Source organism: Mchenga conophoros, linkage group LG15 (genome assembly GCF_057382185.1).
Source record: "Mchenga conophoros isolate Kocher_MC1m ecotype Shallow Benthic linkage group LG15, M_conophoros_male_GT1.1, whole genome shotgun sequence".
Classification (NCBI taxonomy): Eukaryota; Metazoa; Chordata; class Actinopteri; order Cichliformes; family Cichlidae; genus Mchenga; species Mchenga conophoros.
In genome coordinates this window covers 29,601,046-29,616,175 of record NC_140540.1, presented here as the reverse complement: position 1 = coordinate 29,616,175, position 15,130 = coordinate 29,601,046, and the positions used below count along the sequence as shown (strand labels likewise).

At 47.5% G+C, this 15,130-nt stretch overlaps 1 protein-coding gene across 1 annotated transcript; it reads left to right on the top strand.

Moving 5' to 3' along the window:
• Positions 1-9,646: 9,646 nt before the first annotated feature.
• Positions 9,647-14,577, top strand: LOC146558603 (uncharacterized). Its single transcript, XM_085247247.1, has 3 exons — positions 9,647-9,956; positions 13,775-14,012; positions 14,159-14,577. Exons 1-3 carry the CDS (start codon positions 9,765-9,767, stop codon positions 14,200-14,202), a joined length of 474 nt encoding a protein of 157 aa, XP_085103373.1. The 5' UTR covers positions 9,647-9,764; the 3' UTR covers positions 14,203-14,577.
• Positions 14,578-15,130: the final 553 nt, after the last annotated feature.

The following is a 15,130-nucleotide window of genomic DNA, read 5'->3' as shown; positions in this document are numbered from 1 at the left end:
AGAGGTTGGTTCACTGAGCTAAATAGCTGCCCTTAGACCATGAGGGCCAGGTTCGAATCCTGCTCAGGACATGCAGAGGTGGTCAGATCCAGCCAGGTGGGGGAGGGGTGTCTCTCTGAAAGCATGCCTGATGTTTGAATAGACATGGTCCAAAGTGTGTTCTCCTCTCGTAGCAAAGTCCACAAACTGGACAAATTTAGGAAGCACAGTCTTTAGGCACGCTTTGTTAAAGTCGCCGGCGACAATAAAAACCCCATTGGGGTGGGCAAGCTGTTGTTTGTTTATGGTGTTGAGCAAGAGGCTGAGAGCCGTGCTAATATATAAACAGCTATCACAATAACTACTGTAAACTCCCTCGGGATGTAAAAAGGTCTGCACGAGCCTGCCAGAACCTCCAAATCAGGAGAACAGTGTGTGTGAATGATCCTGCTGTTACAACACCACTCGTTATGCACGTAAACACATAGCCCCCCTCCTCTGCTTTTACCTGAGTTGCTGTTTCTGTCATGCCGGTGTAGCGTGCGGCCTGCTAACTCGACTGCACCGTCGGGAATCAGCGGGTGAAGCCACGTCTCCGTAATAAGAATAATGCTGCAGTTACGTGCAAAGCCTGTGTTGGCTATCTGTAGCTCCAATTCGTCTAGTTTGTGGGTGATGGATCGGAAGGCTCGGAAGTGCTGGCCGGTGTGGATGTTTGCATAGCCTAGCGTCTGAGCCCGACCGGCATCCCCTCTTCTGCTTTCTTTCCCTCCGTCGCCTTCTCCCTCCTAAAAAGCCGCAACACTGCCTTCAAGTCAGGGGACAGGGCTGCGTATAGGGCGGCCAGGGCAGACCTGAGTAGAGGCATCAGGAAAGCTAAGGCTGCCTATAGGAGGAGGATTGAAGATCATTTTGCTGACAACGACCCCAGAAAAATGTGGCAGGGGATCAATCACATTACCAACTACAGAAGCAATAACCAGGCAACATCTAGGACTGATGCCTCACTGGCTGAGGATCTAAACTGTTTCTTCGCCCGCTTTGAGACGACCAGGCCCTCAGCTGCCACACCACTTCCACCCGCCCCCAGCACTGGCACACTAACACTCAGGGAGCATCAAGTGAGGTGTGTTCTAAGGTCAGTGAATCCCAGGAAGGCGGCTGGTCCTGATGGAATACATGGAAAGGTTCTCAGAGCATGTGCTGGCGAACTGACAGGAGTCTTCACTAAAATCTTCAACCTTTCCTTGTCATCAAACACCGTCCCGCCCTGCCTCAAAACCTCCACCATCATCCCCATCGCCAAGAAGACAGCTGTGGCCAGCCCAAATGACTACAGGCCTGTTGCACTTACGCCTGTAGTGATGAAGTGCTTTGAGAGACTGGTCTGTCAGCACATCAGGGCCGGTCTGCCTCCCACTCTGGACCCCCACCAATTTGCCTACAGGACAAATCGTTCCACCGAGGACGCTATCACCATAGCGCTCCACACTGCGCTGAGTCACCTGGAGCACCGAGGAAGCTATGTGAGAATGCTCTTTCTGGACTTCAGCTCAGCATTCAATCATATCATCCCGGAGATCCTGGTCCAGAAACTGTCTCACCTGGGACTCTCCACCCCCATCTGCCTCTGGATCAAGGACTTCCTGACAAATAGTCCACAGTCTGTCAGACTCGGCCCCCACCGGTCCAGCACCATCACACTCAGCACCGGGTCTCCACAAGGATGTGTTTTGAGTCCCCTCCTGTTTACGCTCTACACATCTGACTGCTCCCCTACCCATCTCTCAAACACCATCATAAAGTTCGCGGATGACACCACAGTGGTTGGACTCATCTCAAGGGGGGATGAGTCGGACTACAGAGATGAGGTCAACAGACTGATTGACTGGTGTTCAGTTAACAACCTCCAATTGAACACCACGAAAACTAAAAAACTTATCTTGGACTTCAGGAAGGGCAGAGCAGACCCGGCCCCACTTTACATTCACGGGAACTGTGTGGAGAGGGTACGCTCCATGAGGTTTCTGGGCGTGCAGATCTCTGATTACCTCTCCTGGACTGCAAATACTACGGCGGTGGTTAAAAAGGCCCAGCAGCGAGATTGAGCAATAACAGGTCTGTGATGCCCTTAGATGTCCGGGGCTGCACGCGCACCACACTGAGTGGATCAGCGTGTGTCTACACTTTCTGAGAGTGCTCAGGAGGAACAACCTGGAGGAGAGGCTGCTGGTGACATTTTACAGAGCCACCATAGAGAGCATCCTAACGTACGGCATAACAACATGGTATGCAGGGTGCTCAGCTGCGGACAGGAAAGTACTGCAGAGGGTCATCAACACAGCCCAGAAGATCACTGGCTGCTCTCTGCCCAGCCTGGAGGTCACTGCAAACTCTCGGTACCTCAGCAGAGCTGGCAATATCATCAAGTACCACTCTCACCCCAGCAACCAACTGTTTGAACTATTACCGTCAGGCCGACGGTACAGGTCACATAAAACCAGGACAAACAGATTCAGGGATAGGTTCTTTCCCAGAGCTATCACCGTAGTAAATAAGCACAAAAACAATTGAACCTATTCCATACCGTCACTGTCATTATATTATGCTGCTATTCATACTGTCATTATATTAATGCTGCTATCCTGTATATATTGTACATACTATTGTTTGAGTACTTACGATTGTTTTTTTGTACTTTTTATATTTTACATTTATATTTATTATTGAAACTTGCACCAAGGGAGTGGCACTCCAATTTCGTTGTACTCTGTACAATGACAATAAAGGCTATTCTATTCTATTCTATTCTATTCTATTCTATTCTATTCTATTCTATTCTATACATTTCTAGTTCAACCAGAATTACTTTCTAGTCTGTTTTGTTCTTGGAGCCATCAAAATGCTACCCTACCACAGTCATTCATAATATATCGGGAATTTAAATAATTGGTTTTTATTGTGTATTTACTTTCCTCAAAGGGTCTGGTTTTGGAATTAAAAACACACCCGTATGTTGGAAAACTGCTGTCAGAACAAGAAGAAAAAATTAAAAATACCTGGAAATAACAGCCTTTATGATGCTATTTTTGTCTCTGCTCTATCAATAGCATAGGGAACAATGACTGTTAATGAATGCTCGTTCTCTGTTTCATAACCACACATCTAAAAGTGCTGAATCCATCCATCCAGCATTGTATGGTGTGCATACCAGTTATTATTTATTCCTCTCTTGGTTGATGGACTTGGATAAAAACTGTGACCAAAATGTTTGGCACTTGCACAACTGCAAAACAAAATTAACCCTTGTATGGTGTTCGGGTCTGTGAGACCCGTTTTCAGTTTTTCCCAAAAGAAAAATTTAACAATTAATTATTTTTTCAACCTGAAATTCATTGGCTTTGGCTTATTTTCTGTGAAGAACATAAATCCTAACTAATTTTCAGTGACCTAATACTGTACCTCCCCCCACGCATTTACATTACATACAAGGTGTTCGGGTCCACTGGACCCAGGTCTAATAAAAGTGTTGAAAGTGCAGGTCCTGTGTTCCCACACTCTGTCTTCCTCCTTTCTGGTGCTGCTGATAGTGTTTTCCTCCCCTCCTGCTCTCGCACAAAGTTGCACCATTGTTGAAAATTCAACTATCAACACCGTCTGCTCCCACACATTCCCGCACATTTTACCCTCTTTCTTGAGGGATCCAAATTTTATTTTCTCATACCCTGTCCCACCTGCAAATTAGGGGCATAATACTATAAATAAGACTTTGCCAGTGTGGTTCTTTATCACAACTGATCAAGATGGCTAAAGATTATCTGCTGCGAGGGCCATCCAATTGATTTTGGAAGAGAGAGGAGCTTTGGATGATGATGTTGACAAAGAGGTTTCAGAATATTTCACATTTCTGAAAATTCAGAGTCTGACAGTGACTTTGAAGAAGAGGATGAGGTTGAGCACCATTTAGTAACAAAACGAAGACGAGCACCCCATCTGCAGCCAGCTCCAGGACCAGAACAAGCCCACCAGACAGCAAGTGAAGAAATATGGATGTCAATAACTGGTGACATTGAATGGTCTTCTTGCCCAAGAAATGAGCCACCCTGCAGAGCTGTTACTGTGATAAGCCAGGGCCAACACGGCTGACAGTTACTCATGTGCAGGACATCAAGTCTTCATTTGAGCTTTTCATCCCAGATTCCATCCAGAAAATTATTCTGGATTGCAGTAATCTAGAAGGAAGGTGTGTTTTTGGAGAGAGGTGGAAGGAGATGGACCAAATTCATCTAAGAACCCCAAAGGCCTACTTTGGGGTTCTTATCCTTGCAGGAGTTTTCAGGTCCAAAGGGGAATCCACAGAATCCCTGTGGGATGCAGAAACCGGCACGAACCTTTCCGTGCATCAATGTCTCTGGAAAACTTCCACAAAATTTCCAGGATTATCCGTTTTGATAACCGAGACGACAGACCAGCTCGACGGAAGTGAGACAAGCAAGCTGCCATCAGGACAGTGTGGGATAAGTGTGTGCACCACCTCCCCCTGTTTTACAACCCTGGGCCTAATGTCACCATTGATGAGCAGCTGATCCCATTTAGTTGTGAAACATATTGCTTCATGTGTAAATGTGTTGTGTCTTTCCACTCACTCCACTTGATTATAACTGATTTATTTTTATAACATTTTATAAAACAAAAAACGAGAAGCACATTAATTCATAAATGTGGTCTAACAAAGGTAAAGGGAAAAAATTAACCATGTTTGCTGTTCATATGGTTTGTAATTGGGATGAAGTAAACATCTGTTGAGTAATTTAACATAAAATTGTTTGATAGTGTTAAACTCTGGCGGGTCCACCAGACCCATGAACACTGGCTGAGTAAGAAAAATATGAACACCACACGAGGGTTAATATGTATTTGCCTATAAAACTTTTGAAACTTGTGAAATGTTTCTGATTGTTCCCCAGTATATCATAGAAACATAGCTAACTTGCTGCCAAAACTTCTGACCACAAGTGTATACCACCTGAAGTGCACAGAGATGCCCTTCACCCAGTTTCGTCAAGAACAAAGAGGTTTTGTCAGTGAATTTATGTTTCTTATTCACTTCCGATTTTTCTTTAATGATCAGTAATTTCCAGAGAAAGCATTTATCATCCAGTTGCAGCTAAATTTAGCATCCTCTTGATTCTCGATAAATCTTAATAAGATAAGACTTTTTCATCTGCCTGGTTATGTAACAAAAAAAAAAATCTACAAGGTTTGCTTAATGGTTCAGTAGTGGATATCACTGACTGATCCTACTTGTACCCACTGTTCCCTGCAGACTAAACTCTAATGAGCTTTCTGCTCTTTGTAGTAAGTACACTTAACCCAAATTTGGTGTCATTAACTGGCCATCATATCCTGATAGACTCAAACAAAGAGCTCCACTCCTCACCAACAAGCAACTTGTTTGAGAACATTTTTCTTATTTCCTTCATCATTCTGAGATTAGAGCAGCCCTCTTTCAGGTGTCTCTGATAAGTATGGTCCTGGACGGTCAAGCCTAAGGCCAAAAATATACTGGCTTGTGAATCCATGTGCACAGCTGCACACCACAAACGAGTAGTTATTCCTTTTTTACTACTCATTCAATTGTTAGGTATTTCAAAAACAGTAAAATAAAAAAAATAAAAAATACAGTAAAGAACTAATTATGTCTAAAATTTTCAAACATTTATTTTCTGTCCAACTTGGTGTATAGTGAGACTGCTTGCTTTGCATGGGACCTTGGGAAAGCTACTTAGGTTTATAGAATTAAACCGCTCTGTTTCCTTTAAAGTTCTGCTGATTGAAAGAAAAAAAAAATGTCCATGTGCATGGTGTTACATTTCAGTTACCCCTGAACAAGATGTCTGGACCAGGTTGCCATCTAATGGGTCAAAGAGTCTCTGCTCCTAAAAGATAATGCCCTAAAAGGATTTGCGAAGGGCTTGTGGTGGGCATGCCTACCCTGCATACCTCTGTTGACGCACCTGACAACTCTTCCTTCAATGATTTGGGAACTTTGTGATTTCCTGGATATTTACTTTGGTTGGCGGGAAAAAATGCCCAGGGATCTGTTAATTTTGGTGACCCAGAATCTTCATGCTTTGTGAGGCAACAGTACCATCCACTGAGTCACAGTGATGCCCCTTTAGCACATATATTATTTTTAAATACTGCATTTCAAGCAAAATTACCATCAGTGCACTCACGTGTATACATATATTTCTGAACTCTCCCCTTTATCAGTCATGCCAGGACTAGATATTAATTCGCTTATTTAGATAGTCTCAGGTGGGTGAGGCCTTGGGGAAACAACACAAACATACTGAACACGGAGAAAAGAAGTCTTACACTAAACATGAAGACAGAAATAAGGAAACTGGTGGTTTACATTAGGTTTCTTGGGGACAGGGAAGATGGTGGGCCTCTTGAAGCATGAGGGAATTACAGACAAAAGCATCTGCCAGTTTGTGAGTGCATGTTTTGAGGGCATGACCTGGGATGTTGTCCAGTCTGGGAGCTTTCCATGCATTTGCGCATCTGTCCTCCTCTGACAGAAACTCTGGCTTGCTGTGCTTCTCAAAGCGGGCATAGAAGCAGTTCAGCTCCTCAGTTCAGCTCCTCAGTTACAGAAGCAGTCACCACCCCCATGCTGCAGCTCCTCCTAACAGACTATAACAGACTGTTAGTAGTCTGTTATAGTCTTTAGCCCACTCCACATGTGGAGAAATCCAAAACTTCACAACTTTTAGTATGCATGATAAGACTAAAACCAACAGTCCTGCCCTCCATCAGAAAAAGCAAAAAGGGAAACAAAGCAATTATAACAAGTCTGTTTTTTAAATCAGAGGATTATTAACATGCTGAACTGTTGAAAGTGCCTCATTAGTGTTTTTACTACAAGCAGTTAAACACTCACGCGTCTGTTTTTCCAGTGCTTTGTTCTTGTTTTCTGATGTGCCATATGTCTTTTAAATGCATAGCATGTGTTCCTTTCTTCCTTCACTTTTCTTTTATTCTTGTTGTTTTCTTTTAAATAAAAACTGCGGAAAAACAAATGCATGCCATTAATAATTGACACAGGAATCCTAAGAAAATGGAGCAGTCCTTCTACTTTAGCTCGATGCAGAGCATGTTTTGTGAATCTGCAGCTGCAGTGTGTAACAACCCCCTGAAGGACTGGATTTAAAGTTTTGCAGGATGACGTGAAGACTACAGATACTCTTCTTGATTTTTTTCCACCACTCAACCACATGAAACGAGCTTTCACTCCTCAGAGACAGAGCAACGCAGCAAAGCAGTAGAAAAAAAAGCAGGAGGTAGATGATATAAGTCAAACATTGCTGTGTGGGGGATAGGGGAAGCCCGGTGTGGAGTTGGCATGTTCCTGGCCTCTGTTGTTCTAACATCATATCGCCGTACCTGCAGGGAGAACAGAAATCACTGAGCAATGTCTCTGTGCGAGTAGAACTAGCAGGTAGCAGATGTAGGACATGCAGACAGGATCTCCAGCTTTATAAAACATGCCCGTTTGTCACGCTCCCGAAGCACCACTTGTCCTCTCTGTCTGTTCTCCCTAGATTATTACGAGCTGAAGGCATGTCACCTGTCTTCCTCACACACACACACCGCCCACATGTAGGTGTGTTCACCCGTTTTACGCCACGTTTAAATCTGTCAGTCCATCCTTTTTAATTAGCTTGCTTTATGGCTCCTAATTTCTGAGCAGAAACTGGGGTGGACAAGTTTGGGACCAATTGCTAAAATATTATCTGTTTTAAGATTATCTGTTGCACTTCCCAGTTTTTCCACTGAATTCTTATCTATAGACTGCCCAGTACAATCACTGCACAAGCACAAAGGTCCACGGATGTCACAGAGGTCAGAGAGTGGATTGACAGAGACAAAAACCACTAGCCAAAAACAACAAAATGGTGGTGCCGTGGACAGCAATGTTGCCTCACAGCAAGGAGGTTCTAGTCCTAGTAAGAGTCTTTTCTGCGGGATGTTTTCATGTTCTTCTTGAGATCCCTTTAGATTTTTTGTGCCTTCCTGTACAGTCCAAAACATGCATGTTACAATGAAAATAAAGTTTTATAGGTTGAAATAAAATGTAATAAAAATCATATATATTTCATCTCTGTAATATCCTGGATATTAATAATTGAGCTAATCCAGTTGTTATATTTAGTAAACTTTGTAATATATATTGTATTTTTAAATTAGTTGTTTCTGTTACTGGAGCAGCTGTAACTACATAATTTCATGAGGGATTAATTAAAGTATTCTGATTCTGATGTTAGACTAACTGTTAATTCTAAAGTGCAGCATGATTGTGCGATTTTGACTTGCAGTTAAAGGTGCTTTGCTTTATGTTATTACCCGTAAATAATAGCACCAGGAAACAGATGTGCGAGGCCCCCATGCACCATGTTTCCTACCACTGCTTTGAATGCCCAGACTAATTGCGAATAAGGCTGATTTAATATTGGTAACTATAGATGGTATAGTAACATTCATGATATAGCAGTGAGGACAATGTTATACAGTTGTAATAGTTATACATGTTTATATAAGAAATCCCAACCGTCCTACACTGCTCTTGCTACTTTCACTTTCAATCAACTCCTTATTTTATTGTATTAATGTTTTCATGTCACCCTAACCCTAATTCAACCCTAACTCTCTGTTTTGGTAAAACAGTCTTTTTGGAGAAAATGTTGGAGGATGTATATCTATCCACCTCCAGGATGCTTTGTAAACTGCTCTTGAAAATATATTGCTTCTTATTAGACAGCATCGGAGCAGTCTATCTTAACCCCATTAATCATCAGCACTTGTGGAAGTTGATCCACTACCATGCTGACACAGCATATCTGAAAATATCGCACTCCAGGCTGAGAGGGCTTTCTCTGGTTAACCATCCTCCATCTTCCTCCTTTATTTCCATTAACGTTTCATTTTTCTTCACACTTTGATTTAAGTGTGCCAATTAAAACTTTCTTTGTGTTACACCTTTTTAATTAAGGTGAAATCACTTATTCTGAGTTAGTTTTGCCTCACTTACTCTGCTATGATTGTTCACATTGTGTAACCATTTGAAATGTTTTAAAAACTAGAACTTTGCTATAATGAAGATCCTGAAAGGTTTGTATTGTGGTTTAGGGTTTGTTAACGTTATTATTTATCCACCTTAAGCAATCACAAGTCAAAACTCTTCTTCATTTAGTGTATTTATCAAGACATTGGTGTCATGGTCCCCGTGCCTGCCCAGCCGGCCTCACAAGGCTACACTTGTGTTTTTTTTTCTCTTTCTTCCCCTATCTCTCTGCCTGGGCGGAGCTCACAGCTGGCTCCCGCCCTTGGCTCTCACAGCTGTTGGCGATCAGCTGATTATCCGTCTTCTATTTGAGGCTGGGTCACATCGCGGGATGATTGCGCTACTGACGTTAGTCTACCTTTCCAGCTCCCGTGGTCTTACACCTTTATGCCTTCGTGATTTGTGAGTGATTTCTCCCTTTCCCTGTTCCAGCTTATCTTCCCGGACCTGTGACCTCCCCGCAGTACGAACGCGTGTGAGGACGTGAGCGAGCGTGAGAGAGAGAGTGCCTTCCCCTAATCCCCTGGAACCCTGAATTTCCCGTCACTGTATATATTATTGCACGGGTGTGTAAATAAATCGTGTTCTGAGACATCAACCTGCTCTGCGCTTGAGTCCCTGCTTTCAGCTCGTGACAGAATCATCCCGCCAGGAAATGGACTCAGCAGACTCGGCGGCCTCCACTCCCACTCTCGCCACCCTGGCCGCAATGCTGGAGCGACACGAACAGATGTTTGTTCATCTCCGTGGCGAGCTCGCTGCTCTCACGCAGGCTGTGGCCCAACGAACACCCCTGCCGGCAATTCCACCTGCCGCCGCTCCTCTCCAGGAAGCCTCGGCCTCAGCAGTAAGTGCCACACCTCCTGCTTCTTCACTTACCCAAGCTAACAGATTTCTACCCACACCGAAAGCTTTCTCCGGAGAAATTGATAAATGTGCTGGCTTCCTCACTCAATGTGCCCTTCAGTTTCGTCAGCAACCGCAAGCTTTTGCTAACGATGGTGCTAAGATTGCATATATAGTTCAACTACTCCAGGATCGGGCTCTGATTTGGGCTCAAGCTGTGCTTCACGCCAACCCTGACATAACGTATTCTGACTTTTTGGATAAGTTCAAAGGCGTCTTCGATAGAAAATCCACCACGCTCACAGCCGGCCAGCGCCTGCTCGCGCTCAAACAAGGCAAGCGGAGTTTGGCTGATTTCTCTATTGACTTCTTCACCTTAGCTGAACAGACAGAGTGGGGGGAGGAGGCTTTAAAGAGTACTTTGCTTTCTAATGTTAACGAAGACATAAAGAAAGAACTGATGCTTCGTGAACTGCCTTCTTCCCTAGACGCGCTTATGACCCTGTGCGTTCGGCTGGATGACAGAGTACGTGCACACCGGAGCGCGCACACACGGACGGGACAGGAATCACTGGATTATCACGGGGCCTCTCCAGCCGGCCGCGGGCCGCGCGACTCTGACGCCGGTGATGAGGAGGAGCCCATGCAGCTTGGACACTCGCGGCTAACGCCTGCAGAGCGCCAGCGCCGTCTGGCCGCCGGTGAGTGCGTCTATTGTGGCCGTAAGGGTCACTCTGTCTCCTCGTGCCCGACGCTGGCAAAAGGGCGCGCTCGCCAGTGATTGAGAGGGTGCTGGTGGGCGATCTGTCTAGTAAAAACCCTCTCCCCAGACTTCTCTTACCGGCCAAACTTCAAGTACAATCTGTTTTTCACTCGCTTTCAGTACTCATTGACTCTGGGGCTGAGCAGAACTTTATTGACACCTCGCTCGCCGCCAAGCTGAACATCGCTTTGGAGCCCTTGTCACGCCCTCTCCGCGTGCACGCGCTCTCTGGTCACCGCCTGCCCGATATCACTCATGTCTCGGAATTCCTTTCGTTGTCTCTCTCGGGCAATCACACGGAGAGGATTTGTTTTTTTGCATTCACGGCTCCACTCACTCCGCTGGTTCTCGGTCACCCCTGGCTTGTGCTCCATAACCCGCACATTGACTGGGAGAAGGGTGACGTCCTGGGTTGGAGTGTTAATTGTCACATGTCCTGCCTTCGGGCGGCCACGGCGCCCATTCCGCTTCTGCCCTCTGGTTCGCCGTCCGACCCCCCAGATCTTTCGGCGGTTCCGCGGGTCTATCATGACTTGCGTGGCGTGTTCTGCAAGGATCGGGCGCGGTCCCTTCCCCCCCACCGCCCGTATGACTGCGCTATCGATCTCCTTCCGGGGGCTCCGTTGCCGTCTAGCCGCCTGTACAGCCTCTCCCAGCCGGAGCGGGTCGCTATGGAGCGTTACATCTCTGAGTCGCTCACTACGGGCTTGATCCGTCCCTCCTCCTCCCCGGTTGCGGCTGGGTTCTTCTTCGTGGACAAGAAGGACGGTTCGTTGCGCCCGTGTATCGACTTTCGGGGCCTTAACCTGATCACTGTCAAGAACAAGTATCCTTTGCCACTGCTTTCCTCTGCTTTTGAGCTGCTCCAGGGCATGACTGTTTTTACTAAGCTGGACCTGTGCAACGCCTACCACCTGGTTCGCATCCGGGAGGGGGATGAGTGGACGACGGCCTTCAATACTCACCAGGGGCACTTTGAGTACCTTGTTATGCCCTTCGGCCTCACCAACGCTCCCGCTGTTTTTCAGACCATGGTGAACGAGGTGCTTCGTGACTTTGTTAATCGCTGTGTCTTTGTGTACTTGGATGATATTCTCATTTTTTCACTCGCGGAGCATCAGGTGCATGTGAGACAGGTCCTGCAACGCCTCTTGGAGAACCGGCTGTTTGTGAAGGGGGAGAAGTGTGTGTTCCACACGCCTGCGGTGGCTTTCCTGGGCTATATAGTTGAGAACGGAAATCTACGTACCGACCCTGGGAAGGTGCGTGCGGTGGTTGAATGGCCAGTCCCTCCTAATCGCCGCCAACTGCAACGTTTTCTGGGATTCGCTAATTTCTACAGGAGATTCATTCGTGATTTCAGTAAGATCTCTCTCCCTCTCACTAGACTCACCTCTCCGAAGGTTCCTTTTCTGTGGGACCCTGCCGCTCAGCGAGCCTTCGTCCAGCTCAAGGAGAGGTTATCCTCAGCGCCCATCCTCCGGCAGCCGGACCTCACAAGGCAGTTCGTGGTGGAGGTCGACGCTTCTGACTCCGGGGTGGGGGCGGTTCTCTCACAACAGGAGGACGGTAAGCTTCACCCGTGTGCTTTCTTCTCTCGCCGTCTCTCACCCGCAGAAAGCAATTACAACGTCGGGGATCGGGAACTCTTGGCCATAAAACTCGCCTTGGAGGAATGGAGACATTGGCTGGAGGGGGCTGCTCACCCATTCATTGTTTGGACGGATCACAAGAACCTGGAGTACATCCGTTCGGCCAGACGCCTCAGTACTCGGCAAGCCAGGTGGGCATTGTTCTTCGCTCGCTTTGATTTCACCATCACCTACAGGCCCAGATCTCGCAACGTGAAACCGGATGCCCTGTCCCGGCAGTTTTCCACCACGGAGGAGGAGTCGGTACCCGAACCAGTTCTGCCGGCGGCCTGGGTGGTTGGAGCCGTTTCCTGGGAGATTGAATCCCTCATTCAGGAGGCACAAGAGACTGAACCGGATCCTGGGACCGGCCCAACGGGCCGCCTCTTCGTCCCCTCGGCGGTCCGCTCCCAGGTACTCCAGTGGGCTCACACTGCCCGTTTCTCATGCCACCCCGGGGTCTTCCGTACCCTGTCCTTCCTTCGACGCTACTTCTGGTGGGGCACCATGGCGAGGGACGCCAGGGAGTTTGTGACCGCCTGCCCCGCCTGCGCCCAGAACAAGCGGTCAAACCAACCTCCGTCGGGCCATCTTCTACCTCTCCCTACGCCGGCTCGACCATGGTCACACATCGCGCTGGACTTCATCACTGGACTGCCTCCTTCTGCAGGTTACACCGCCATACTAACTATCATCGACCGTTTCTCTAAGGCCGCACACTTTGTCGCCCTTCCTAAACTCCCTACGGCTCTGGAGACGGCTCGGCTCCTCGCCTCACATGTGTTCAGGCTCCACGGGATCCCCGAGGACATCGTCTCAGACAGGGGACCACAGTTCACTTCCCGAGTATAGAAGGAGTTTTGCACCGCATTGGGGGCCAAGGTCAGCCTCTCTTCCGGTTTCCACCCACAGAGCAACGGACAGTCCGAACGGGCTAACCAGGAGTTGGAAGCTGCCCTCCGGTGTGTTGCCTCCCACAATCAATCAACCTGGAGTGAACAGCTGCCATGGATCGAGTACGCCCACAACAGCCACGCCTCCGCCGCCACGGGCAGGTCACCCTTTGAGGCATCCCTGGGCTACCAACCACCCCTGCTCCCAGCTGTCGAAGGTGCGCACTCTGTCCCCTCTGTTCAGGCTCACCTCCGCAGGTGCCGCCGGGCCTGGCGTGCTACTCGGGCCACTCTACACACTAAGGAGCGCAACAAAGCCCTCGCTGACCGTCACCGGACACCGGCCCCTGAATACTCCATCGGTCAACAGGTATGGCTGTCTACCCGTTTTGTGCCGTTGCGGACGGAGTCTAAGAAGCTGTCACCTCAGTTCATTGGCCCCTTTCCCATAGACTCCATTGTCAACCCTGTGTCCGTTCGCCTCAAGCTGCCTCGTACCATGCGGATTCACAATGTTTTCCATGTGTCCCAGGTCAAGCCGGTGCTCTCCAGCCCGCTGTGTCCTCCTGCCAGGCCCCCGCCGCCCCCCCGGCTTGTGGGTGGTCAGCTGGTCTATGACATCTCCCGCATCATGGACTCCCGGCGCCGGGGCAGGGGTTTTCAGTACCTGGTGGATTGGGAGGGCTACGGGCTAGAGGAACATTCCTGGGTGCCTCGGGCGGCTATTCTGGACAGGAATATGCTTCGGGACTTCCATCGCAGGCATCCAGGTAAGCCTGGTGGGTCGCCGGGAGGCTCCCGTTGAGGGGGGGGTACTGTCATGGTCCCCGTGCCTGCCCAGCCGGCCTCACAAGGCTACACTTGTGTTTTTTTTTCTCTTTCTCCCCCTATCTCTCTGCCTGGGCGGAGCTCACAGCTGGCTCCCGCCCTTGGCTCTCACAGCTGTTGGCGATCAGCTGATTATCCATCTTCTATTTGAGGCTGGGTCACAGATCCTCTCATCGCGGGATGATTGCGCTACTGACGTTAGTCTACCTTTCCAGCTCCCGTGGTCTTACACCTTTATGCCTTCGTGATTTGTGAGTGATTTCTCCCTTTCCCTGTTCCAGCTTATCTTCCCGGACCTGTGACCTCCCCGCGGTACGAACGCGTGTGAGGACGTGAGCGAGCGTGAGAGAGAGAGTGCCTTCCCCTAATCCCCTGGAACCCTGAATTTCCCGTCACTGTATATATTATTGCACGGGTGTGTAAATAAATCGTGTTCTGAGACATCAACCTGCTCTGCGCTTGAGTCCCTGCTTTCAGCTCGTGACAATTGGATGATTAATAATTAACATGTACATGGATCTCTTCTGTTCAGAAAACTGGAATCTGTAACTAGTTAACTGCAGCCAACTTCCCAAAGGAAAGTAACTATCTTACAGAGTTTTGTGTATAAGAATGTGCATCTATCTGATTGGTTAAAAGAGGTGGGGAGGAGCCATGGTTTAAACTAATTTCTTTAATGTGACTGAGCTGGAGCTGTTTTGCAAAGACGAATGGGCAAGGATTTCAGATTTGCAAAGCTGGTAGAGACATACCCTAAAAGACTGGCAGCTGTAATTGCAGCAAAACTGGTTCTACAAAGTATTTACTCAGGGGGGCTGAATAATTATGCACACCCCACTTTGCAGTCATTTATTTGTAAAAAAAAAAAATGTTTGGAATCATGTATGATTTTTGTTCCACTTCTCACGTGTACACCACTTTGTATTGGTCTTTCATGTGGAATTCCAATAAAATTGATTCATGTTTGTGGCTGTAATGTGACAAAATGTGGAAAAGTTCAAGGGGGCCGAATACTTTTGAAAGCTACTGTATGTACAGGTGTGTGTCTGCACTTGAAGAC

Coding starts and splice junctions, on each gene's coding strand:
- LOC146558603 (XM_085247247.1), top strand. CDS start 9,765: ATGGACTCAGCAGACTCGGCGGCCTCCACTCCCACTCTCGCCACCCTG. Junction 9,957..13,774: donor AGGAAGCCTCGGCCTCAGCA/GTAAGTGCCACA, acceptor CATGTGTCCCAG/GTCAAGCCGGTGCTCTCCAG. Junction 14,013..14,158: donor CTTCCATCGCAGGCATCCAG/GTAAGCCTGGTG, acceptor CGGAGCTCACAG/CTGGCTCCCGCCCTTGGCTC.